Genomic DNA, 26,588 nt, shown 5'->3' on the forward strand with positions numbered 1-26,588 from the left:
AAAAGAAGGGTATTTACCACAATGAAATGGGATGGGACCAAGGGTTATTGGTTTCCTTTCCAGCTCTTCTGGGATGTGATTATATCACACAAATAAAATCATTAAAAATGCTCTGTGTGTCAGATGTCTCTCCGGGGAACCAGGGAAACACTGAATTGTGCAGACACATAATTATCATCTGTGAAAATGGCACAAGGCAAGTGCCAAGGAGGTTACACACGAGGAGAGGACCGTTTGGTTTTGCTTCTGCAAAGGAGGATCGGGCGAGAGAGGCTTCCTGGGCAAGGACAGTGTTCACGGAGGAGGGTGAGCTGCCTGCCCCAGACACGGGGGCGCGGGAACACCCGCGGTGAGCTGTGCGGGGAGCAATTCCAGGACACGTCTTCGGGGCGCCCTGGCAGGGGGACGCCTTTGTGGATTCCCCAGAGGGAGTCCCTGTGGATGTCAGACACAACTGGTCGTGCCCCTCGGCCTGTGTGGAGGCGCCACGGGACACCTGCACTTTTATGTTCTGTAAAACCACCCCGAGCACCGGAAACTGCCCGTTCACGCAGCGAGCACTCGATAAACATTAACCCATCTCAGGTTTTTCCTGACGGAAAACAAAGGAAACTGAAGTTAGCAAGGCTGCCGCGGAGTCGATGGAGCGTAATAAAGTCCCTTCCCTCATTCCAGGCCCCCTTTCTGCCCAGGTGCGGTCAGGCCGCCCCGCGCAGTCTGCGGGAGTGGTGCCTCCCCGAGCCAGGGGACACCCTTACCTCCTGTCCCTGCAGCAAAACCAAAGGCAACAATGACTCACGCCCAGGTGACAATGCTCAGAAACCACGGAAGCCCGCCCGGGGGACAGAGCCCACGGCGCTGGGGAACCGCAGTCACGGCAGAGCCGCTGCACACGGCCGGCCAGAGAGAGAGCTGGGGTGAGTCTGCCCCTGGGTCCCCAGCAGTTAACAGACCTCAAAATGACGGAGAAAGCGTGGGAACCAACGGCCTTCCTGACTGTCCCACAATTTCCCCACGTGTATTTCATACGAGTTACTGTGGAACGGAAGGGGGACGTGAGGCCAAGCATATGGCGGTTCTCTCTCCAGCTTCCCTCCCATTTCCCCACATTTCTTGTTTACAAAAATGACTTCAGCCAACTGAACGTTTCACTTTTTCATTCGAAAGGAAACTGAAATACAAATGACAGAATCTCTTCCTGTGCTGTTCAACCAGCTCCCGCTGATTATGAGACTGAAGATGGTTATCTGACCGTTGCCCTCAGGATCCTACAGGACAGAGACTCTAAGTGGAGCAGTGAACGCTGCTATCCTGAGCCCCTCCAAGGGTCGCCTGGCAACTTCAAACCACGCGCCCAAACCTCCACTCGTAATTCCATGCAGCACAGATGGGCTCTCCCAGGGCCCCGACCCCGCAGCAGCGGAAGCCGTCACCCCCCTCAAGGCCACCCGTGCTCCCGGAGACCCACGCACGTGACTTCGGCTGACAGCACAATTCTACTCCCTGGCCACAGAAGTATCTCCCAAGGTTTGTCTATGGGCTGATTATAAACGCTGCAAACAAAAAATAACACCTCTTTACACCTCACAGATGGGCAGTTTACTGTGTGTAATTTGTTTTTTAATGACTATCCTAACAAGTTGGGCCACCCCACCTCTGCTCTAAGCAGACCAAAGGAATAATCTCACACGGGCGGGAGTTCATCTCCCACAGGGAGCCTGTCTGCACTGCCGATGATCGGTCGGGCGTCCCCACCTAACCCGGAGCCCGGCTACCATGACTGCGGTCCAGAGAAACCCTAACCCAGGCAGAGCCAAGTACTCGCCCAGCCTCATTTAAAAACAAAAATCTCTGTAAGATCACTCGAGAGACCTGGGCTTTGAGGACGGTGACGTTCTGATGTGACACTGAGAGAAGGTAACATACGTGCCTCAGCAGTGGTGATGGCAGTTCCAGCAAGGAGATGTGGTCGGTGACAACGTCTAAAGCCAGTCATTCTTGCTGCCGCTTCAAAAGGTCCTTGGGTTGCTCACGTATTCATTCAACCAACATGCACTGAGGGCTGAACATGGGCAGGGGCTGGGCAGGGACCTCGGGGACAGGGTGACCCAGACCCCAGGACACTGGTCCAGGGCTCGTGTTCTACTCGGGCGTGGACATCGGGAGACGGTCACCACCCCCAGACGACACGCTGCAGCATAAAACGCGCTAGGAACCAACAATAACGGCTCCGTGGGAACACCCTGTCACCACTCACACTGGGGGCTGGCACCCTGCACACCGGGCCCTGGAGGAGCTCCCCCCGGGCGAGGCGCAGGGTTGGGGGGTGTCCCACTATTTCACAAGTGAGGAGACAAGTCACTCTGACAGCCAGTGGTCCAGCCAAGCCTGGAACCCTGCCACCTGGGTTCAGAGTCCAAGTCTTTCCCCAGGATCACAGCACCTGGTGCGTGAGGTGCAGCAGGAAGAGGAGGGGTCCTGGGGGTGAGGCGGGGAGGACGGGCCTGTCCCAGACGACCCGACCCGCCCTGTCAGAGCCGAGACCTAACCCCCTTCCCTGCAGCCGTAACTGAAGAGGAGGCGGCTGTCCCCAGGCCACTCCACCCCCCCAGCATGTGTGCAATGCTTTTCTATTACATCCACAGCAAAACTGATGATTGACTCTTTCTGTTGTTGAAAAAACTGGGTAAGTGATACTTTAAATGAATGACTAGGAATCAAAATATTGTATGACAAGTTTAACAAAAAGACATAGTTCATCATAAGCCTACAGGACACAATAATGTTTGCAAACCGTCCAAAATTACGTATTTAGTGCTTACTTCACTCAGAGCGGTCCCTTGCTAAGAATCAAGGCATTTTTGTCCAAATGACCACGAACGGTGAGTGAGTCAGCTCCGAATTAACGAGGCTGTGAAAGCTCCCACCCTGTTCTTCAGAAGACTGGTGTTTTTGAACAAAGAGAGAAGCAAGCAACTGGTTTCTTTTTAAAACCTCACGATTCCGACCTTGGCAGATACGCCCTTTTATGCACATCCTGCCACGGTGTCTCCGAGAAGCCCCGGGGTTTCCCCAGGACACGTCTGCCCCTCACCGCTTCCCAGCGTGCTCAGGTCTGGGGGGTCTCGTCCAAACAGAACAGAAGGCACAGCCTCTGTGGCTCTGACCAGAGACTCACCGGAACGGAGTGTGTCTGTGATCAGGACAAGAGAACCCCAGTCTTCATGGCCGGACATGGACCGGGGGACAGAAATCCAGGACACTCACACGGCCATCTTCTCCCTGCTCACCCCCATGTGACTCTCCTCCTCTGCTCAAACCCTGAACACTCGAGTCCTTTAATCAGAGGTCATCGGTCAGCAGGCTACCATTTCCCCACGCCCTCCACACAGGTGGGCACAGTCCTGGGGCTGGAGGAGGAGGGGGAGAGGGAGGGCACCCCACCCCAGCAGCCCCCTCCCGCCCTTTGTCCCCTGCCCAGGTCTCCCCTCGCCCACCGCTAACACTCAGCCCCCAGCTCCATGGCTGGACCTCGACCCCCGATGCCTCGCCTCAGGCCCACAGTCGCAGCCCCGGCCCATCCAGCTTAGTCTCGGCCAGAGGCAAGTTCCTCGGGCATTTCCACTAACAAGCCAGCAACAGGTGTCGGGGGTCCCACGTCTGCAGACAGGCCTGTGACAAGCCAAGGGGCCGCCCCCGGGACTGAGCTCACTTTCTTGTGAGACGTGGTGCTGAGACCCTCCTGTTGGACCATCACTGCCCTCCAGGCCCTGGCCTGAGCTGAGCTCCAAGCCTCGGGGCCCAGGACCCAGCAGAGCCAGGCGCTCTGACGTGCGGTGCCACCTCCACCGTCTCCGAGCTCTGGGTGACCGAGTGGGGCAGCCCTTGAATAAAGCCACAGCTCCTAGCGCTGATGGAGACGTGACTGTGTGTCTCCAAGAGGGAGGAAGTGGTTCACAGCTGGATAAAGTTCGTGACACAGTCTGTTTTTAGTGGGGCCGGTCTGGGCCCTGGAACAGTTCCCAGAAAGTCATTACTCGGGAAAAGGCCCCAGTTTTGATTCCCGGGGGGAGCTGGCCTCGCTCCATGAGAGACCGCCTGGTGAGACAGTGTAGATGCCACTTGGACGGCTGGATTTTGGTAGGTCACTACTGAAACCTGCCTGCCCCTTCCTCCCCTCAAGGCTGAGCCCACGCTGATCCCCAGGGGACCCGCTCCTTCCGGAAACTTCCATCTGACAGCCTGACATCAGAGAGAAGCTCAGAGTCTCCCAGGGACTTCGTTCACTTGGTCTCAACGGGCAGAACTATGGCTCCAACGAGGAAAACGCTCCGTGAAAGAGGCAGGAGGGTGGCAGGACCTTCCCCCGTGGCAGGGGCTGATCTTCCCAGCTGACGTTGGAGGAAAGGACCTGATGACTGGACATCAACCCGAGGGACCCTCGGTGGCTCCGCACTGGGGTGGGGTGGGGGGATGTCTGTGCCCCACCTGTCCGGTGACAATGGCACATGGCCCTTCCCTGTGTGGCCCACAGGGCGCGCTGGCCTGGGGACTGACGAAACGTAACAGGCAAAGACAGGCTTTCCTCATGAAGCCCGCATCACCCACGCTCCTCACAGAGAGCGCCCACAGGCTCGGAAACGCGGCTCATTTCCACGGCCCACAGGGGGAACATGAGCGTCACGGACAGGAAGGACTACCTGAGACGTAAGCATTTTTTTTCCTGTTGTTTGCTTTCAAAGGAGGAAAAAATTTTTCAATAAACAGGAACACCTGAAGGTTATGGAGAAAATTCAAGGCTCGTACGTGGTCTGAAGCACGTTTCATGGATACACGGCAGCCCCGCTGGTTTTTATGGAAACGTGGCAAACGCACTGTCTACGGGGAGACTGACTGCCGGCTGCGACGCCTTCGGTCTCCCTTCCTGGGATCGTGTCAGGACAAGTGCCTCAGATAAAAGACGGGGACGTAAGTGACGCGGTTCTTCCTTTTTCACACACTTTCGGCACATGCTCGGACATCAACAACAATAGTTACTTTGAACTCTCTAAACAGTCCGCGCTGCCTCTCCCTTGAGAACTCACTTCTTCCCAGAAGCCGTCGGTGACCTCAGCTAACCCTGCAGGGCTGTTTGGGCTGGGGTTTCGTGCCTTGAAAATGCCTTCTATTTGGTTTTCGGCATGAAATTCTTACGACTAAAGGACATGGAAGTTTACAAGACACGATGTGAATGAAGCCCTATGTAAACTGTAACCTCCTACTTCAGTTTTAACTTGTGTTGTTCTCTAAAATAATCCAACTGTGTGACTTTATCCAAATTCCCAAGCAGACTGCTCTGCGTCAGGCTGGCCACAACTGTTGTGAGCAAAGCTGGTTAAAGGGGGAGGTGGCTAAGTCCTGCTGGGGGGTGGGGTGGGGGCGGTTCCTCGAGTGTGACTGTTTCCTGGAGGCTCCGGTGCTATAACCACTGCTCAGGTTCTGAGAGGTGGCAGGTGCAGAAGGAATGAGTCAACAAACAGACACGCTCCTCTCTCATCTCCGTCGGGAACATCACCAGCGTCCTGACCCCAAAGCTGCCAAACGGAACAGAAGAGCTGCAGGCAGCGCAGGTGCGGACGGGCACATGCGGGCACATTTACGAGACTCACAGACGCTCTCAGCGGAGGACGAGCACAGAGGTCCAAGCGTTCCATGTTCCACTGTCCCCGAGTCGGCAGGAACGGTAGGGCAGGATGAGGGAGTCCCATCCAGCCGTCTGGAACTGGGCATCTGCTGCTTTGTGCTGTCTGGCGTTTTTTTTTGTTTGTTTAATAAACTAAGCTTTTGTCTTTGTTTTCCTTCCTCGTTTAATTGAGGCATCACTGATAGACAACACTGTATTGCTTTAAGGTACAACAATGATACAGTGTCCATAAGTCCTGAGACGCGATCCCAGGACTGCTGAACACTCCAACTGCACCGTCAAGGTTGACTGGCCACGCAGAACACTAACGCGATGGAAGCTTCTAGGATCCACTTACCTCGACGTAGGAGATTGGAAATATCCCTATCCTGTCTGCCAGCATGCCCTCCGCCCAGTTCACGTCCACTCTGCGGATCACAGTCAGGACATCATCCTGAAGAAAGAAGGAGCATCAGTCCACCTGACCCCAGGGGCTTCCCCAGCGTCCCTCGTCACAGAGGGACCCGGGCCGCAGGAGGACACGGAGCTCCCGGACGTGAAGGCGCGGTGCTAGTGAAGTGCCTGATCACCATCAGTCAGCCTGGCATCCTCTCAGGCCAGGCAGCTGGATGACCACGAACCCCTCCACGCGAGGGGCCGCCTGCTTCGTTCGTTCAGACCCTCAAAAACCCCCCCAGCCCCCGGAACTTCTGTTTTGGGTGGATTCTCTGTTCCTCTCCCTTCTCCCTGATAATACACCAAACACTCATTTCAGTGCATAGCCTACTGCTTTTCTTTACCGAAAAACACAACATTCTGCTTAAAATTCCAAAGCATTTTATCAATTCAGTGGATAGAGTCTGGTGTGTTTTTCAGCAGAGAAATTTACATATAAAGTAAAGAAGTAATGATGTTTCATTTTGTAATTCATAATTCGGGGAATTAAAATCCCTGAGTGGCACACACGTGCCCTGAAACGTAGCTGAGAATTATACGGAGGCTCTAAATCCGAAAATGATACCACACGGAGCACCAGTCAAAATTACCTTCCACAGAGAGCAGTCCCTGCACAGAATCACGGTCTTCGTGACTCTGAGAAGACGGCTCCCCTGTGTTTTAAGAAGCACAGGGACAGCGTTCACATAAAACCACTGAATCTCTTTGCAAAAGGAAACGAGAGTGCTGGCCCACATATCCGGGTCCCGAGAAGAGCCGGCCAACAACCCCATCTACCTTTACCTTTGCAAATGGAAGGCAATCTTTGTCCGCTTCCTTGTCTTTTACTTCGAAGTCATAAAGTGCTTTGCACTGAGGTGGGGGCTGAGGTAACGGTTTGATAATCTGCACAAAGTTGGTGGGGAAAAAGCCGTGGACCCCGTTGACTTCCCCGTGGTACCAATTTTCATCCACTTGTCTCCGCAAGATGATGATGTCGCCTTTACTGAACTTCAGGTCCCCAGGCTCCTTCCCTTCGTAGTTGTACAACGCTTTGGCACACGGTAGCTGAGGTGTCCCCTTGAGGAAAGAGAAGAGTCTTCGTGAAAGAATGGCCCAAAATGTCTCAAAGTTCAACTCTATTATTTCATCTATATTATCGTCACTCTGTTACCACAGATCCATGCTTTACCCTAGGAAGAAAATATCACATAAACAACTATCTGTGAAATGACTAGATAAAGAAGCTGTGGTATATCTCTACAATGGAATACTACTCAGCCATGAAAAGGGATGAAATAATGCCATCTGCAGCAACATGGATGCACCTGGAGATTGTCATTCTAAGGGAAGCAAGCCAGAAAGAGAAAGAAAAATACCATATGATATACTTACACATGGAATCTTAAAAAGGCACAAATGAACTTATTTACAAAACAGAAACAGACTCATAGACTTACGGCTACTGGGGGGAAAGAGGGTGGGAAGGGATAAACTGAGAGTTCGAGATTCACATATAGAATAGATAAACATAGATCTACATATAGACTGTATTAACAACAAGTTTATACTGCACAGCCCAGGGAACTATGCTTAATATCTTGTAGTACCCTAGAATGAAAAAGAATGTGAAAAGGGACATATGTATGTGTATGTATGAAACATGATGCTGGACACCAGAAACTGACACATTGTAAACTGACTACATTTCAAATAAACAAACAGACAGACAGACTGTGTGTGCGTTGCCAGAAAGAGCAAACAAAACCAACAAAACCAACATCACGTGAGAGTAAGGCAGCAGAGCACCCACGCCCGCTGAGACGGTGTCCTGTCCGCAGCCTAACTCCATGGGGCTCTCAGCACACGGAAACGCCAACTCAGCCTTCCAGGCGTAAAATTCAAAAACTAAAAAACTTAATTTCTGATACTAGGACTTTACTTAACAGGATAAATGATAAGCAGCAAGAAGAGAAACTTAAAGAGAAGCACAGTTCATTAGTTCACTAACTGCTCTGAAGTCTGGTTGACAGGAATCAGAGTTGCACTTTTGGGTAAAACATTTCCCACTGCTTCTGACTAGGGGTGGGGTGGGGCCAGAAGACCTCGGCCCCTCGGGACCTCGAGTGTGCACGGGGCTACCCTGTGCCAGCACGTGTGGGACGGTCCCCGGTCCCCGCTGCCGCCGCTCGGAGCTTCTACCCCGTAACCACCGGCATACAGACCTCACAGCCTGAACGCCATGGCCCGACGCTGCCCCTCCCTGCTCCGGGAGCACCGAGGCTGACGTGCCAACAGATGAGGTCTTCAGTGTCACTGATCACACTATGGTTTTAAATGGTAGCTTTAAAATGTGTGTGTGGCCCCAGGCAAACTAATCACCAAACAGACCAAACGGGAAACTTCCTGATGGCCTGCGGGTGCCCGTCCTGGCGCACCAGCTGTCACTTTAAGGCGACCTCTGGCCTCTCTGGGTCACGGCTGCCTACTGTGTCCAGAGGATAAATGGCAAACCAAACACACCCAGACTTTTCCTGAACAACATTCCCGGGCTCCAGCTTTTCACAGACTGACTCATTTATCCACCGCCCGGGGAACACTGACCGAGCTCTGCCTTTTCACCCGGCGGAGCGCCAGTGCTGCGTCCTGCAGAGGACGGGGCACAGACGTTCTCCTGGAGGGACGGGTGTCAGACGGCACGACACCACAATGCAGGGAACGCAGGGCCGCAGGACAGGAGCCGTGCAGGGCAGCGAAGGGCCAGGGCCTAGGGGTGAGGGGGTGGGAAAACGAAACACCTCCAGGGGGAGCACCACACGGCCAGGTCTTCAAGGAGATGGGTGTTTGCAGGCAGAGCTGGAGCAGAGGAAAGAGAAAGGAGGGCGCTCCTGGAGATGCAGGGCCAGCACGCAGGGCAGAGGGACCGGCTTTGCAGAGCGTGCGATGCTGCGGAGGAAGCTGGGAGGGCGGGGGCCACGTGCGGGGGCCTGAAAGGCAGGCTGAAGGGTCTCCATGCTGTGTCCTTTGGCTGATGACGAGCTCCCCGGGTCAGCAGCTCAGGGCGGCCCAGGAGCCACGCAGGCAGGTGCATTGGGTCGGAGGGTGAAAACGCACCGAGTGAAGCACAGGCCTGAATGGGCTGAACTTCAGTTTCGTCTTTGTAACAGAGTAGAGCAAGGGGACAATTCCCATGGCTCCCCGCCCCTCCAAACACGCAGATCAGTTTTGCACCCTGATGGCCACAGAATGTAATAATACAGGTTTTAAAAATTAGTTTAGTTTCTAGACAGAGATTGAAAGCCTGGCTGTCTTGTCAGCCAAATGTTTTTTGCTCAGTATTTCTGTTTGGCTTACGAGGAAGAGCCAGTTCCTGGCTCTCGAATGACAGCGGCTCGTCCAGTGTGTGGTTACTGGGAGCTGCCCCAGGGGAAGTCAGGACCGGAGCCTTCCAGAAGTCCTGCAGCCCTCAAGAGCCCTCTGCCCTCTGGACCCTGCCTGAAGACCCTGCCTCTCGTGACAGGACCCCTGCTACCCTTGACCTAGCCTCAGAAACAACTCCCTCTGGTTTCCCCAGAAGGGGGTGCCCAGCAGGACGCCGGTGCAGCACAGTCCTGGGAGCTGGGGTCACCGTCGAGGCCAGGCCCAGCCTTGGGAAGGATGCCTGTGGCTGTCCACCTGCACAGAAGCACCTCACCGCAGTGCCCACTGTACCGTGCATTTCCTGAAATCTGCTGATCACAGGTTAACAGTATTTCCCAAGGCATTTCTGAGGAAACAATAGTCAGTAAACAAGCAATAAACATTACTATGAGAGACAGACGAAGCACATGCAGAAGAGACAGAGAGATGACGGAGAGATGGAGGCAGAGCCGGAGGACTGACAAGCACGGCCGTGAAGCAACGTTTGGAACACAGCCAATGGGACCTCGATCACGCAGCCCTGGAGCCGGGACCCCAGCCCGGCTGCTCACCTGCTGTGTGATCCTGAGCAGGTGAACCTCTCTGTGCCTGATTTCACCCTGTGGGGCGCAGTGAGGACTAAGTGAAGGAATGTGTGTAAACCACCGAAAAACGGCCGGCAGGGAGGCAGGGCCGCGCGTTTGCACGACCATCGCTGACGTCGCCGCCCGGCAGAAAGCCTGTTCCCCGAGAAAACAGGGCTCCTGCAGACGTCTGTCTCTGCAGCTGGACACTCCTCCTGCTCACACGGTGGTTGCGCTTCTAACGCACGCTCCCTGTGCGAGGTGTAAGGGCCGCTCCCCCGAGGAAGGGATCGGGGCTCTTAGGTGGCCTTCCTGAAGCACACACTTGCTTTCTAGCAGAACCCACTCGTCTTCTGGTTGAACAGAAGAAATTACAGACCCACTGACACGCACCATTTGACGGGGCGGCACTTCCTGCGTGGCTGTAGTTCATCTGGACAGAGCTGATGTAAGGCCCTGGGAGCCCGCATGAATTAACTGGAAATCCTATTACAAACTCGGTGACAAATAACTCTGTTCGCCTGTGTGGTACTCTTCTCCACCTCAGTTAGCTCTGTTTGGCCCCCTCTGTCCAAATCCAGGCCAAACGCACGCCCCACGACACAGACTCGGCACTCAGAACCGCGCTGGGCCGCTCCGAGAAGAGACGCGTGAGGCTGCTTTGTGACACGCTGGGCTGGGGTCTGCTGCCTCACGGGTCACTTCCACACACAGGCAGCCTCACGGACTTACTCACTTTTCCACCACAGCAAATCCACTAAGTGCTCCTAAAATCATCCCGCACTCTCAACACAGTGAGGGCAAGGACAAAACTTCAGGTGACGGTGACGTGTCTCGCAGCCAGCCGCGACACCTCCCCGCGACTACCACCGAAGCTTCCCCGGTCCCCCCGACACGCCAATGAGGTTGCTTCCGGGAGCAGAGCCGCAGAGCAGGAGCCCCAGGGTGGCCACCCTGCCCCCAGCGACAGCCGTGTATCTGGCGTGTCCCTCTGCTGCATGCTTTTTCAATTAAATCCTAAGAGGCGAAAAGGCCAGTTGGTGTCAAACTTTTCCCAAGAAGGCTTCCCGTATTAAATAAAACGAATTCCGCTCTGATTTCAAACCAAGCAAAGTTCACTGATTTTTAAAAGACTTACTTCCCACAGACTGTGGATGGTTAAGGATAAATGGTTACACAACAGAGCAGGTTTTCCTCCTGCAACACCTGAGGGATGAAGCCCAAACAAGCCTACGACCGACCTCATGGGAAAGTGTGCCCGGAGCCCAGGCCCTCCCGGGTCACCTCCCGGGAAAGGCCTGGGAGTCAGGCACCCTGCCCTCCGTGCCCCAGGCCAGCTTTCCAAACGGCTGCCTTTCCCCTGTCTCCGCCGTCCGGCCACGGCCCTGGCATCCACAGGGCTTACATTTCACTTGGCTCCACATGAAAGGGAGGCTTCAAAGGACAGCGGGCCGGGGGGACGGTGATGCGGTGGCCGTCACCCGAGCCGCCCTGACCACAGAGCTCGGCACTTCAGGCACGTGGGGTTTCATCCCAAATCTTAATCGAAAATACATTTCCTGAAGCAGTGACTCTTGTGCTTGTACAGAAAAGGGTAACCATGAGTGGGCCAGTTTTACTTTGCAAATAATGTCTGCTTCCACGTTACACACACGGGTGTTTACAGGACATTAAAATCCTCATGGGGCCAGCACACCAACACTTCTGATCTGATGCTTTTACACCCCGTTTCTGTGCCATCAAGCGCATTCCAAAGTATCTGACAAAGCGCTGCTGGATGATGTAGCTGAGATCCCAGCACATCAATAAAACATTCACCGCCAATTTATTTTACAGACTCTAAATGCCAATGCCCAGATACACACGCAAGACAGCCTCTCTGAATTCAAACTCCCTCATGCACTTCTTACTGCTCCACAAAGTAAAAAAGACTCAATGATCTACTAAAAAGAGCGTTCAGAAGATACTCCTGCCCCAGGACCGGCAATAAAATGCGTACAATTTAGTAATTTAGTTGTATCTCAGCTGGCATGAACTCTGGCAGATTGCAAGCTGAGTGCCAAACCCTTCCAGGAAGAAGGGGGCACAGAGAGGGAACCGAGGCGAGGAGCAAGGCACACAGACAAACAGGCAGCAGGATGGCCCCGGAAGCGGCTTTACAACGCTCCTTGCGCAGCAAGACACCAGGCGGCTTTCCCGACAAAGTGAAACATCTACCAGGATATAATCGCAGCATTTCATAAAACACGGATCCTTTAATAGTTAGGGGGTCTTAAGTCCTGATCTCAGAGTCTGGGGGTGGGGTCACCTCTCCTGCTGTTTCCCACCTGGGTTCACCCAGCTGCTCAGGCCCCAAGGCAGCCCCACCACGATGCCTCTGCGCCCCGCCACGCTTCCACAGCCAATGCAACTGCAAGCCTGCAGGCTCCGCCTTCAAAACACATCCCATGTCAGTCCACCTGGTACCACACGCGCTGCCACCAGCCAAGGCCACCCTCTCTAATGGCCACTCTCCAGACTGGAGTCTCCCGTCCATGCTGTCCTGCCTGTTAACCTCCAAGTGGTTCTCCCTGTGCTGAAAATAAACTGCTAACCCTTCTCACATCCCCGAGGCTTTCCAACACTGGCCCTGCTTCCCTTCTGCCTCCCCCGCACCTTCCTCCTCCGCCTGCGCCACTGCCCCAGGCTCTCCTGCCCCAGGACGTTCTGGAAATGGGACATCGCCCAGGTCTCCGCCAGGCACAGCAGGGGGGCTCCCTGACCTCTCCCCACAGCCTCCAAACCAGCCCCCCCGTCCCCCCGCTCTTCCACCTGCCCCCACCCCTGGCATTCATCACACCAGACACTGCCCTCCTCAGTCACTTGTTGGCTTGAAAGCTCTGAGGCACCGCGAGCTGCCCTGCTCAAGCCCACGTCCACGCCTAGCAGGCCGCGGGCACTCAGTGTGCGCTGCGTTTTATAAATGAAACGATTGTGTCCTCCTCAAAATTCGCACGTTAAAGCCCTAACCTGCACCGCGATGGTCCCGGGAGGGGCCTCTGGGAGCTGATGGGAGTGGGATGAGGTCACGAGGGTGGGGTCCTCGTGATGGACTTAGTGCCGCGATTAGAGGAGCCGCCAGTGAGCCTGTCTGCTCCTTCCTCGCCCCACGCCTGTGCATTGGGAAGTCGTGGGAGCACGTGCTCGAGGGCGGTGTCTGCAGCCTGGGGAGACTGTGCCCACCAAGGACGGAACCTGCCAGAACCTCGGTCTTACTTCCCAGCCTCCAGATTTGGTTAGAGCAGCCCGAACGCACAAACACACTGGTCAAGCGAATGAAAGGTCACCAGAAAGTGACCTGGACGGGCGGCTCTGAGACACCCCAAGGCCCTGTAACTGTCTGTCCTTCAGGGTGGCCCCATCTGCACCAGTAACTTGAGTGAAGGTACCCAGGGCACAAATGTGCCGGGACACAGCCCACAAACGTGCTGGACGACAGAAACATGACTGGGAGATTTTCACCGATGATCAGCATGGACCAAAGCACCTCCTCACTAGGGTGGACGCAAACCCGGGTACTTCATGGTTTAAAGCCTCTTGCACGGGTACAGGAAACCACAGTGCACCTGCTGTGACAGCAGACTAAGCAAAACACATGCAAGGCCCTGCTGTCGACGAGCTTGGGAGCCGCCGCCGGTGATGTGGATACCACGGGCGCGCGGGTCTGCAGGACGAAGCGCTGCGACACACACTCCATGACTGCCGTCACTGACATGCGGACAGCCAGTACGCCCGTGCGTCCAGCTTACGAGGGACACTGGTGACACGGTCTCTGAGTGCAGAAGGTGAGCGCCCTGGAAATTGTGCAGGAAGGACTGCAAAGATTCGGGAAGAAACCACCAGGAAGGAGGCTGAGCGTAGGAGCAGCATCAAGCATTTTCGGTGCGGGTGCACGAGCCACACGCAGCGCAGCTCGCAAGGCCAAGTCGTAGCCACCCCCGTAACCCCGGACATGCAGACCACGCTCGCTCTGGCGAGGGGCATCTGATCCCGAAGCTTGCATGGGCGCTCAGGCCTTGGCTCCCGCACGTGGGGGCCTCAGGAGTTACATTTTTAGCAACAGTGAACCTGACCCCTGTTTTGAGGTGCAGAATTCTGGGGTGCTGGGGCTGGAAGGCACCTGAAGGGTGATTCAGCCCAACTCCGCGTATCGGGACGAAAGGTGAGCCCAGCCTCAAAATCATGCAGCGCTTAGCGGCACTGCCAGGACCCGAAGACCCGAGAAGACGTTACTTTTGGGGGCAGAAGGGCTCTGGCAAACGTGACGGAGTGGAGAGCCTCACCCTGGGCTGTCTAAGTGGGCCGACTTTGGTCACAGGGTGACCGGACGGAGGCAGAGGCAGAACGGGGCCGGCGCAGATGCTGATGCAGAGGCTGCACCGTCAGGCCCCGAGCTGGTGGTGGATGACCCTGGCCAAGGGCCTGTGGCCTCCAGACGCGGGAAGGGGCAGAAGGCCCTCCCAGAGCATCCAAGGGCACTGGGCTCGGGGTCGGCACAGGGGACTCCTGGGGTCTCTGACCTCCAGGACTGTAAGATAACACGTGTGTTGCTTTAAGCCACTACAGGTGTGGTCGTCCTTTAAGGAGCAGGACAAAACTGTCACCATGTGAAATCAACAGCCAACACGCTAATCTGGGGTCCAAGGCCCCAGGGACAGATCCCGCCTCCCTCACATCTGTCTCTGCAGAACTCCGGGACGACGGGGGTGGAGTGGGGTGCAGCCGGGCACCCCGAGACCAGCCGCTGAGGGCCTGGTGCATGGACGGCCCTGCACTGACACTGAGCAAGGCCGTCCTCCATTTACTTTAACTCATTCTTCAAACCACATTTGCCTCCACGTGAAATAAAATTCACCTTGAAAAAGTGGTACAGCGTTCTCCTTGAAAGAAACAGGACTTTCCAAAAGGCATCGTGTCTGAATCCTGTATTTTTTTCCTAAAACATATTCTGCCCACTACACCATCCCAGAAGCCTCGGTGTCCCCGGGAGGCGACAGAGGGAACGCACACTCCTTCGATTTCCAGTCTGCGAGGGCGTCTTAGAGGGGGTGTGGCCGTGTCAGGCCTTAGATGGATGCAGAAAGGCCGTCCACATGTGGACACAGCCTCTGAATGGCCAGCCAAGGGGCCATGGACACCCTGCACAACCGGGGAAGGTTACCAGCAGGGAGGGGACATGAACCCCCTGGGACGCCCGTCACCACTGCCGGGAGGGAGGGCAGGGCGCTCAGTGCGTCAATGACAATGTGGGTCCAGCCCACCCTGATGGTTGTGTTTCTATTTAGTTAGTTCAGACTTCGGTTGTGGCCCACCTAAGTGAGATTCAGTAACACCCCCCAGACACACGGTGAGATGCTAAAAAAACACTAACTCCCACCAGATCCGTGTGCACGTGAAGCAAACGCCGACCCGTTCAGGCTGTGTCTTTGTCCATTTTCGCATGACCATGCCCCCACCCCTCCCAAAGCAACTTCAACCCAACACCTGCAGGCACTTCCAGTCCCCAACTTTCAAAATCTGATCTAAACAAACAAGCACTTTAAACAAACCCTCCAGCGTCCCAGGCTCCCATCGGCGGGAGGAAGTCTCAGCCAGCCACGACCCCAGCTGGTCTCTCGTCTCACGCTTGCTCCAGGGGACGGATGACACTGTATTGTCTTCCGGGTGACGTCAGTCAGATCTGAAAGGAGCCCAGCCCAGGTGCTCGGGAACGCGCACCCTGCCTGGGGCCGGGACGGGGAGTCTCTCTCCACACTTGTCGGGGACCACAGTCCTGTAACTGCTACGCCAGGAAGGGGGTTTGGACACCATCCACCCCACTCCTCTTGTTTTATGGAAGGAACAGAAGTGCAGTATCTTTTCTCTCCCGTTGCAGCTAAGCCCTAAACCCCTGCTACCTGGAGCCCTCGCAGGTGGGCCAGGCGCCCCGCACTGCCCCAGGTAAGGGCCGGAACAGGGCCGGAGCTGAAAGTCACAGCCTTTCTGAGAAATTCATCCCCTTCCTTTCCTCCCAGGGTTCACTGGTACCCCATCTCCTTCCCTCCCTCCCCATCTCTGTCCCATGTCCAGAATTTTGTTTTTAGCAATCGCTTTGGAAAAACCTTTTAATAGAGGACTCTAGAAGATTCACTAATAAGATCTTTTAGGTACCAAAGAAATTAAAACAAGGGTGAGACCTGAGGCACCCTGATACGTGAGTGTTAACGTCCCCCCACCCCAGCCCTCTCCCAACCACACATGGACATTTCATGGAAATTTAAGTATATGTATGTTGTCCAGTTTTTGTTTTTTGTTTTATTTTCTTGTGCTAGGACCACCTCACATGAGACCTACCCCTTTGACAGATCTGTAAGAGCACCCTCAGGCCCAGTAACCAGAGACACCGTCCGCTGGGCGGAAACCGAGGACACAGCCGTCCTGCATCACTGATGCTCTCTGTCCTAGGACCCGTGTCCTTGTCCACCCTGCCCTTTGAACCTCGGTCCTCTTACTCCCATCCTTCCAAGACCGTGGTGCCAGAGAACAGGGGACAGGGACCGGCAGGAGGTCCCAGGACCCGGGGGACCTCAGGGTCACCCAGCTGGTCCCTCCTACAAGTGGCCTCAGGGCTCGAGGGAGTCCATCTCTCCCTTCATTTCACCAATGGACAGCCACCCTTCCCGACCACATTTTTCAAACTAAGAATGAAGTTGCATGGTCTGACCAAAACAGTCCTCGCCTCTGCTCCCACCGCTCCCCAAATCCCCTGACTGGGCCTCGCTTCTCTTTACGGTTCTCACACCCCACAGCGTGTCCGCTGGCACAGCGACACTCTGCCGGGCGGCCCTTGCTGCTGAGGGCCGTGTCTCACCTACGCAGTGACGAGGCGGCGTACTTCTCTCATTTACTGCTGCCTCCCCAGCGCCCAGAACTGCGCCTGGCAGAGCCTAAGTATTCAAGTCACTTTTGTTGAGTGAATGAACGGAGTTTTTGCAGCTTATGTGGGAGAAGGAAATAGAACATTTGAAATGGAGACAATTCTGGAAAACCTAAATGTGTGGTTACCAAACTTACACTGCATCTCCTTGAGCGCACACCATCCGCTTACTATCTTAAAGTTTTTTGTGTTTTACTCTATAAGGGAAAAGAAAGATAACACATTATGACGGCTGATTGGTCAGATGCAGCTGATTTCTGTATTCAAACCAGGTAAGACAGTGGTCATTTCCAAAACAGAGTGACCCAGAAAATCACTCACTGAGCAGGTGCCTGTTCACAAGGAGGAGCGGAACAGGACCCATGTGGAGGATAAAGACCCAAAACAGACCGTCTTCCAAAGCAGTCTTATCTCCTAACACCACCTTGAAAGTTCAAAAGCCCCCAACAGCGTTGTGCCCGAGGCCCTGGGAGAATGGAAGCTAACGTACGTACAAACCGACCTCCACCAGCTGAAAATAAGACACTTCATTGGTCTCCCCCCCGGTTCATTTGGGGACTCTCAGGTGCAGTCTTGCGCTCAAGTGACTTACAGAGGAAAGGGGTCTCCCTAACACAAGCGACTGGCTTGGTTCCCCGTCAAGGACCCCACTCCTTCCTGGGCAGGACAGAGAGGCGGCAGCGATCCAGACATCAGGTGTCCCCTATGCTTCCCCAAAGAGACCACACTAAGGCGTGGGTTAGCCGGCCGGGCTAAGGGGACAGGTGGCTCTCAGCCGTGTTTCTCAAAACATTTTAATACCTGCTGAAATTTTTTTAAAGTCAACAAGAAACAAGTGAGCGAGGACATGACCACTGGAAGCCTTTGCCAAGGAAAGAAGTTACATACAAAGGGACGGATCACTCCCAGGACATCAGGACGTTCACAAGACAAATCAGAGCTGACATGCTCTCCATCAGCCCAGCTCACAGGGACGTCTGTTTGTTTAGTAATAGCTCCTGTCACACTTTCTGCCCAAATCTGTGACCTGAGGTCGGGGGTGAGGAGCTGAGAGCCTGAGCACGGTCCTCAATCATTCAGGAGCTGAGAGCCTGAGCACGGTCCTCAATCATTCAGGAAACCCACTTGCAGACGCATGACACCAGGCACCCTGTCGGCAGGCGCCCAGGACCCACAACCCTGCCCTTGAAACCCACTTGCTGGAGCTGAAGCTGCCCTACTGGACCCCTGTATCTTCCCAGCACACCGGGCCCTGCATCTTCCCAGCAAAGCGTCTTTTGAAGGCACGGTAGTAATACTCTTTAGTCACCCTAAGTTCTAAGCTGTTTCCAGCACCACCAGCAATCCCACGGGACGTCACACACACATATCAACACAGGTCTGACCTTCCAGGCTTGAAGATCCTGGATAACGAGATGGTGGAACCTGGAGTGGTGTGGGACCAGCAAGGCTGGGAGGTCAGCCCTGGGCTTCACTCCATCACCAGCTGCTCCACCTCCCCGAGCCTCACGTGAGAGGAGCTAGTCTCCTTCTGAAAAATTCACTGAAACTGAGCAATGCAATAGTGTCCTAAAGACAGTGAGAGCTCACGACCCTCAGCATCAATCCACGGCAACCAGGCATCACCCACGAGCCACTATCCCCGGACTGTGAGCAGACAGGACTCCTAACCTCCCAGTCACCCGAGGGGCAAGACTGGGTTATTTTTCACATGCAGGGTTCATGTGAAATATGCCAAGACAAATTCTGCACCCAGCCACTCCAACCACAAAACCCTCTCCTCCCGTCCCGGCCTCCCCGGAGACCCCAGGTTCCTCCCCCCAGACAGCCACGGGGGCCGAGCAGCGGGGCCCCAGAAACCCAGGCGCGGAACCAAGCCTGCCCCCCCAGCAGCAGGACCCTGGGGCGGCCGTACCGCGGTCTCGGCAACCGCCTCTGAACACCCTTCCCGGATTCTCAGCACACAAAGTAACGAAAACGTCATTGTAACCATTATAATTCCCTGAAAACCTGATGGGAAGAAGAGCCACATCTAACAACACTGACATACCCAAAATCTTTACAGCTTTCCTGGCTTATTTAATCATTTCCACCCGCCTGCCGCAGCTCAGTAAGTTGTCCATGGAAAGCTCTGCGCAGGAGCGGCCAAAACCGGCCAAACAATCTCTCCCACCCTCCCTGTGCCAGTTTTCTGGGTGTGTGTCAAGCTTTCAGCAACAAGTGAACACATGCTCTTTTCTCCTCCAATGTTTTGGTGGCTGTGTCACCAGGGAAATAGTTTATCAACGCATCGCTGGTAACTGACTTTCTCAATGGAATTACGTAGCCAGCGTGACATTTCAACAAGTGAGGTAAAGTGGAAAAGCAGAAAGAAATTTACACACACACAGAATTTCTGGGAATACAACGAAACGGCCTCATTCTAGTAAAGATGGCTTTGGTGTAAACAGTTATTCTGAAGAGACTCTTACCGGCTCAAGTAGAAGTTTTTCCAAGTGTCTAGGTGGAAGCACTCTGGTTTTCACAATCCTATTTCTGACGAACATTCAACTGCCCCCAGGATAGTGGCCATTGATCCCAATAATGAACCCAACGCCCTCCCCCAGCCACTTACATCCGCCCAGGAAGGATGCTCTGCCATCAGCCGGCTGCGTCATGGGGCAGCACGGCCTCAGACCCAGACCATTAGTGCACCCCCTCCCCGAGCTGAAAATAAAAGCCGCATCTCCCTGCGTGCTCAGAGGGAGTGGGCGCAGGGTGGGGGAGAATGAGCTCTGGATCCCCCTCTACCACCAAGCCTAGCTGGCTGTGTGCTCCCGGGCAAACAGCTCAGCTTCTCTGAGCTTCGTGTCTGCGTCGTGGCTGAAGGGAGGACAAGTGTACAGACATCCGAGGCTGCAGTGCTTCCCCAGTTACACTCGGGTTAAAGTTCTAAGTCTCAGCAGGAACCCCATGTCAGCCTCCAACAGGGGAGCATGGGGACCCCTCTCCCTAGGGGTACGTGGGGGACACTTTCTCCTTTCACACAAATCAGCGGCTGCAGCCACCCCAGGGCAGCAGTGTCCTGCTCCAGTAAACACAGCCAGCAAGTCTGTGAGCTGGGACTGTCACTCCAGAACGGTTCCCGCTGGGACAGACAGACTGTGTCCAGTCACCCAGGATGCTCGGACAGCTGTGCGGCTGAGCAGTCATCACAGGGCAGGCCTGCCTGGGAGCACGTCCCTCGGTGGACGTGGTGAGGAGGCAGGGGCTCCGCACGGTCCACCCACCACCTGAGTGGAGGCCCGGCGTCCGGGAACTGGACCCGAGGACGAGGTCTCTATTCAGAGCCCAAGACACACTCGCTTGCTGGCCCCAGAGGACAGGGCGCCAGCCTGGGGAACAGCCGAGTGGGAGTCGGACTCGCAACCTGACAAGTCTTTCCCAGGTTTACGTACCTCTCACATTACAGGGTTTTTCTGCCTCTTCCTCCCTGGACATTTGGTAAAATCTTCTTTTCTCAGCAGCGCTAAGGCAGCCTAAGTGGTGGGGCTTTTGTTCACATTTGGGCCAGAGGTGTAGAGAGCCATCCTGGCAGCTGGCATGTGAGCGGCTGAAAAACTGTCCCCAGAGAACCTCCAAAATATTAAAAGAGAGACAGACAGACAGACAGGGACAGACACACATACCCAGAGACTATGAAGCCAAGACAGTTTTCCATCTAAAGATTTTTCTGTACAGTTCAAAACGACTGAGTACATATTTTAACGTTTTTGTTGTGAAATAAAGCCCCCACAGCAACATGCACAGAACAAGACGTGCAGGTCAGTCACCACGGAGGGAAGCACTCCCCTAACCGCTGCCAGGTCCCGAGACAGAGCCTGTCAGAACTGGACGCCTCCCGGCGAGCCGGCCGGCAACCAGCCCCTTCCTTTCCCAAAGGCACAGTCAGCCTGCCTCTTTTGTGTCTGTTGTTTTTGTTTTTTTTCTGTATATACGTGTGTGTATATATATATAGATATAGATATATATATATATTTTTTTACTGAAGTATAGTCAGTTTATAACATGTCAATTTCTAGCCCATAGCATAGTAGTTCAGTCATCCATGTACATATATATATTCATTTTCATATTCTTTTTCACCATTGGTTACTACAAGATATTGAATATAGTTCATAGCAGCACTATTTACAATAGCCAAGACATGGAAGCAACACAAATGTCCAACAACAGGACTGGATAAAGAGGCTGTGGTATATCTATATAATGGAATACTACTCTGCCATAAAAAAGAATGAAATAATGCCACTTGCAGAAACTTGGATGCTCCTGGAGAATGTCATTCTAAGTGAAGTAAGCTAGAAAGAGAAAGAAAAATACCATATGATATCACTCATATGTGGAATCTAAAAAAAAAGCCAAATGAACTTATAAAACAGAAACAGACTCATAGAAAACAAACATACCGTCATCCTGCCTCTTAACCTAACTCCGCATCCTTAGACACAACGGTTCCGTGGTCCTTTTTTAAATGTCGCTTAAGGGAGTCACAGTCTGTGTTCTTGTGTGTCCAGCTTCTCCTGCTCCACATCATGTGTGTGAAATTTATCCATGTCGTTACAAGTACTTGTCCGTTTATTCCTTTACATCAATGCATATTCCACTGGACGAACGTACACCCTGTCCGTCTAATCTTGGGGAACACCTGAGTTCCCTCCAGGTTTTAGTTACTATGAATGTGCTGTTATGAACATTCCTGAACGCTTCTTCTGTACACACTTCTGCTAAGTGTCTACTAAGGAGAGATTGCTGGAGTGCAGGGTATATGCACACCATGCATGTTTGTAGACCGCACCAGCCTCCTAAAGTGGCTGGACCAATTCACCTTTCTCATTGGGAAAGCCAGAAAGCACCAGCTGCCCCACGTCCCTGCCACACTTGGCGGAGTGCAGTGGCATCTCATGGTGTGGTACCTTCCGTTTCCCTATAAAAAACTATGTTGAACACCTTTTCAAAGGCCTGTGATATTTTAACTCTGTATATTTTCATCCCAGCAAGACACTTTCTATTCTACATAATCTCTCCATAGTCATATTTGTGGTTGTAGCATTTCTAACCACTTGGGATAATTTTTCTCCTCCCTAAATAATACCATCTAATAATATATTCTTAGGCTAAAATCTGTTGGTGACAAAAATCTTTCAACTTTTGCTTGTCTGAGATGTCTTTATCTCACCCACGCTGCTGGAGGGTATTTTTGTTGCGCAGAGAACTCTCGGTTGGCGGTTACTTTGTTTCCACACTTTGGAGACGTCATCCCATTGCCTTCTGACTTCTACTGTCTCTGCTAGGAAGTCAGCAGTCGATCTCAGCATAGCTCCTTGGAAAGGAATTTGTCTTTTTCCCTCTGATTGCTTCTAATTTCTTCCCTCTGTTTTCGCTTCCATCAGTTTTACAGCATGACTAGGAGCTGCTTTTTGTTCATCCTTCCTGGTGATCACAGGATTTCTGGAGTTTGCAGACGGAGGTTACCTATCATTTAGAAAGTTCTGAGTGATTTCCTATTCAAATACTCCTGTGTTCCATGTGATCTCTCACCTGCTTCCAAGACTTCAGTTACAAGTAGACTAAAAGTTCTCACCATGTTCTGTAACCTCTCTGTATTTCTCATCCTTTTGCTCTCGGGTTTTATTTTGCATGTTTCTTTCACCTGTTTTTCAGGTTACTAAATCTGCCCTTGGTTATACCTAATCTGTTGTTAAATCTAATCTCTGCGTTGTCAATTTGATTATTGTAATTTGCAGTTCCAGAACTTTCATTTGGTTCTTATTTATACTTCCCAGTTCTCTTGAATTCTTGTCTTTCTTCAAAAATAGTAAACAGAGGGGAGGGTATAGCTCAGTGGTACAGTGCTTAGCATGCACGAGGTCCAGTGTTCAAACCCCAGTACCTCCATTAACAACAACAACAACAAAACCTAATTGCTTAACCCCCCTCAAAAACACCCAAATAATAATTGTCTTAAAAACCAGACCAAAACCAAAAAAAATTTTTTTAAAACAGTAAACATAATAATTTTAAAGTCTGTTTCTCATACACCAAACTGTGAAACTTCTATGCATTTTTCCATCACTATCGTTTTTCTGGGTTTTGGTAACGTTGTCTTTCCTCCTCTAACGTTTGCTCATTTTTGATTGTCAGACGTCATTTTTGGTAAATCCTTAGCAGAAGTAATTTGAGGGCCAGGATAAGGTCACACTCCCTTAGAAAGGATTTAAGCTTGTTCCTGCCAGACGGCTGCAAGACTCATACTCTGCAGCCTCCAGGGAATGAGATGATCAGAAGTGGGGCCTCCACTCTCCTCGATCCAGGCCCCATCAGTCTTCACCATCTTATAAACCTCTCCAATGCCTCAAACTAGAATATTATTTAAATTTAAAGATTTAATTTTTTTAGAAGCAGTTTTAGATTCACATCAAAATCAAGAGGAAAATACAAAGACTTTCCAGATGCCTTCTACCCCTGCATACGCACAGCCTCCTGCAGTCAACATCCCACCAGGCGGTACATTTGTTACAACCAAGGAACCTGTGTTGACACATCATAAAGGCGCAAAGTCCATAGTCTACATCAGGCTGACTCTTGGTGATGTCCATCCTATGGGTTTGGACAGAGGTACAATGACCTGTATGCATCGTGACCGTGCCACACAGTGTTACCACAGCCCTAAAACGCCTCTGAGCTCCACCTGTTCCTCCCCGAGTCCTCACCCCTGGCAACAATGGTTTTGTACTCTCTCTGCAGTCTTGTGTTCTCTAGAATGTCATAGCTGAAATCATACAGTAAGTAGCTTTTTCAGATTGGCTTCCTGAACTTAGCAAGATGCATTTAAGATTCCTCTCTGCCTTTTCATGGCTTGAGAGTCTGTTCCTTTTAAGTGCTGAACAGTATTTCAATACCTAGGTGTACCAGAGTTTATTTCCCCATTCACCTACTGAAAGCCATCCTGTTGCTCCAGGAAGAAATTTTTTTACATTTTAACTTGCTTTCCAGTCTTCCTTAGCGGAAGGAAGATTACCTAGTCCATCACCCTCGACCCATGTTTTATTTTAACACGCTGATCATTTGCTGTATCTCAAGTCAATCCATATATTAACCCATGAATTTTGTCTACCAATTGCTTTAGTTTTGTCCAACAAGACACGTTATTCTCAACTATTTAAAGTCCTTTAAACCATTTTGGTTATTTCATTTTTAAAATACTGGAAAAGAAACAAAGTAAACAAAAGTCAAGTTAAAGAAGACACAGAGGGAAGGCCAAGTGAATACACAAAGGTGGCGTCTCTAAGCCAAAAAGGCAGGTCCTCGGAAGAAATCAACCCTGCCCACACCTTGATCTTGGTACTCTTTCCATGAGTAAATGATGGAATTTTCCTAGCACTTTTTTTTAGAAAACTATTCTATCTTTTCACAACATGAATAAAAGTTAACTCTTGACTACAGGACACTGGGGAAGAGGAAATATAAAAAGCTCCAACAGTTTGCTCTACAAGAAAACTATGTTGACATGCCTGTTCGAATTGCTAAATAAAAAGTGACACCTCAAAATGAGAAAGTTCTCTTTTGAAAGGAAAACAGAAATGTTCCATAGTAGTGATTTAGAAAAATCAGTTGGTCCAAAGTTATGGCATCTAATAAGATTTCCACCCTTTCTAGCAATATTCTTGAGCTGGACCTCATGGAAAGGCCCTCTGTCCCCACCTTTCCTTTGCTCCCTATGATCAGAAGCTGTCAGCCGCAAATGAATACTATATACACCACATCCCTAGTCACATTAATACTAGCGTTCTCATTCTGTGATGCATATAACCTATGCACAGCGGAATGTTAGATCACCAAGTTCTTAACTTCTTTCATGCTGTAAGTTTCCACAGGGCTGGTCAATATAAACATATATTTAAAATTACACACCTTGGAAAATGTCCAAGAATATATATGTATTTGGTTTTGCTCAGACTTTTTGTATTATATTCAGCATAATATATATATTTATGTACCAACATATGCATCCTGATTTGCATAATATTTGGAAAGAAATTGGCATTATTAGAAATAGTGCATCCCCTGAGGTCCTGGGTTCAACCCCCAGAACCTCCATTAAAATGCGTAAGTAAATAAATAAACCTAATTACCTCCACCCAAACAAACAAAAAGAACCCCAAAATAAGTAAATAAATTTTTTTAAAAAAGAAATAATGCATTCCTTATGGATATAAAATTTAAAATTGGCCTTTTATAGATCATCCAATTTGTCTTTCTAATATATATAAGTACACTAAGCAAAATGAATATTAGGAATGGAAGAATTAATACCGTCAAAATGTCAACACGACCAAAAGCCACCTATGGATTCAATGCAATCTCTATCAACACTCCAACGCCATGTTTTACAGAAGTAGCAAAAACATTCCTAAAATTTACATGGGAATCACAAAAGACCCCCAAAGCCAAAGAAACCCTGAGAAAGAAGAATAAAGCAGGAGTCATCACACGTCCTGATTTCAAGTTATACTGCAAAGCCATAGTCATCAAAATAACGTGGCGCTGGCATGAAAACAGACAAACAGCCCAAGGGAGCAGAACCAACAGCCCAGAAATGAACCCCGTCATGTACGTTGACTAATATTTGACAAAAGAGCCAAGAATGCTCAACAGGGAACAGATAATCTCTTCAATAAACGGTGCTGGAATAATCAGATACTCACACGTGAAAGCATGAAAGTTGACCTGTTCTCTTACACCACTTACAAAAATTGGCTGAAAATGGATTAAAGATGTGTATGGAGGACACGCAACCATGAAACTCCTGGAAGAAAACATAAGCTCCCTGACATGGGTCTTGGTGCCTTTTTGGATACAACGCCCACAGCACAAGGAACGAAACAAACAGTACGACGAAGGTATTTCCATTTCTTCAAAACCACGCACACTTACCTGGTGAACCACACAGCTCTATTTGGACAAGACAAGTGAGTGATAAACACAAGCCGGCAGAGGAATGGAGCAGTGGAAGGACCCGCGAGAAACCTCACTGGGCCTGGAGACGTCCTGACTCTTGGACCGGGAGGAGGTCACGGCTGTGCGTGTAAGTGTCGTAACGCAGACACCAGCCAGTCTCTCGTGGGCCTCAGACACCACCGCCATCTGACACACGGGCACTTCCATCTGCTGCCAGCTCTCCTCTCTGGCCCTGTCGCCATTTTTAATTTCCTTTTACAGGAAAGAAAGCCCCACCTCTACTCGCTACGCTCCCCCTAATCACATATTAGGATTGTGATTCAGATCCCAGAACAGACGGGGGAGGAAGACACTTCAGGTCCCAGCTGGAATTGCAGTACTAACTCAAAGGAGTCGGCTGAGAAGTTTCTAGAGTTTGCGGGCCAGAAGCACTGAGAGGCTGCAGCCCTTCCAAACTGAAAGGTTGGCAGGAAGAGACAGGGGTCTTCGGGGCGCCCAGCAGCCAGGCAGACACGGTGGCCATTAGAGGAAGACACTGCAGGACCCCAACACA

At 51.9% G+C, this 26,588-nt stretch overlaps 1 protein-coding gene across 3 annotated transcripts in view; it reads right to left on the minus strand.

Annotated features, from left to right (window-relative positions):
* Positions 1-26,588, minus strand: part of SH3RF1 (SH3 domain containing ring finger 1) — a 106,965-nt gene that overhangs the window by 34,525 nt on the left and 45,852 nt on the right. For 2 of the 3 annotated variants that reach the window (XM_072952440.1, XM_072952441.1), the window contains exons 3-4: positions 6,902-7,177; positions 6,021-6,116 (exon numbers count right to left, since the gene is read on the minus strand). In XM_072952440.1, coding sequence (XP_072808541.1) covers positions 6,021-6,116; positions 6,902-7,177 — 372 coding nt within the window. The remainder of the gene's footprint in view (positions 1-6,020; positions 6,117-6,901; positions 7,178-26,588) is intronic. The other variant, XM_072952442.1, reaches the window with a different exon arrangement.

This window comes from Vicugna pacos, chromosome 31 (assembly GCF_048564905.1).
Source record: "Vicugna pacos chromosome 31, VicPac4, whole genome shotgun sequence".
In the NCBI taxonomy this organism is placed as follows: Eukaryota; Metazoa; Chordata; class Mammalia; order Artiodactyla; family Camelidae; genus Vicugna; species Vicugna pacos.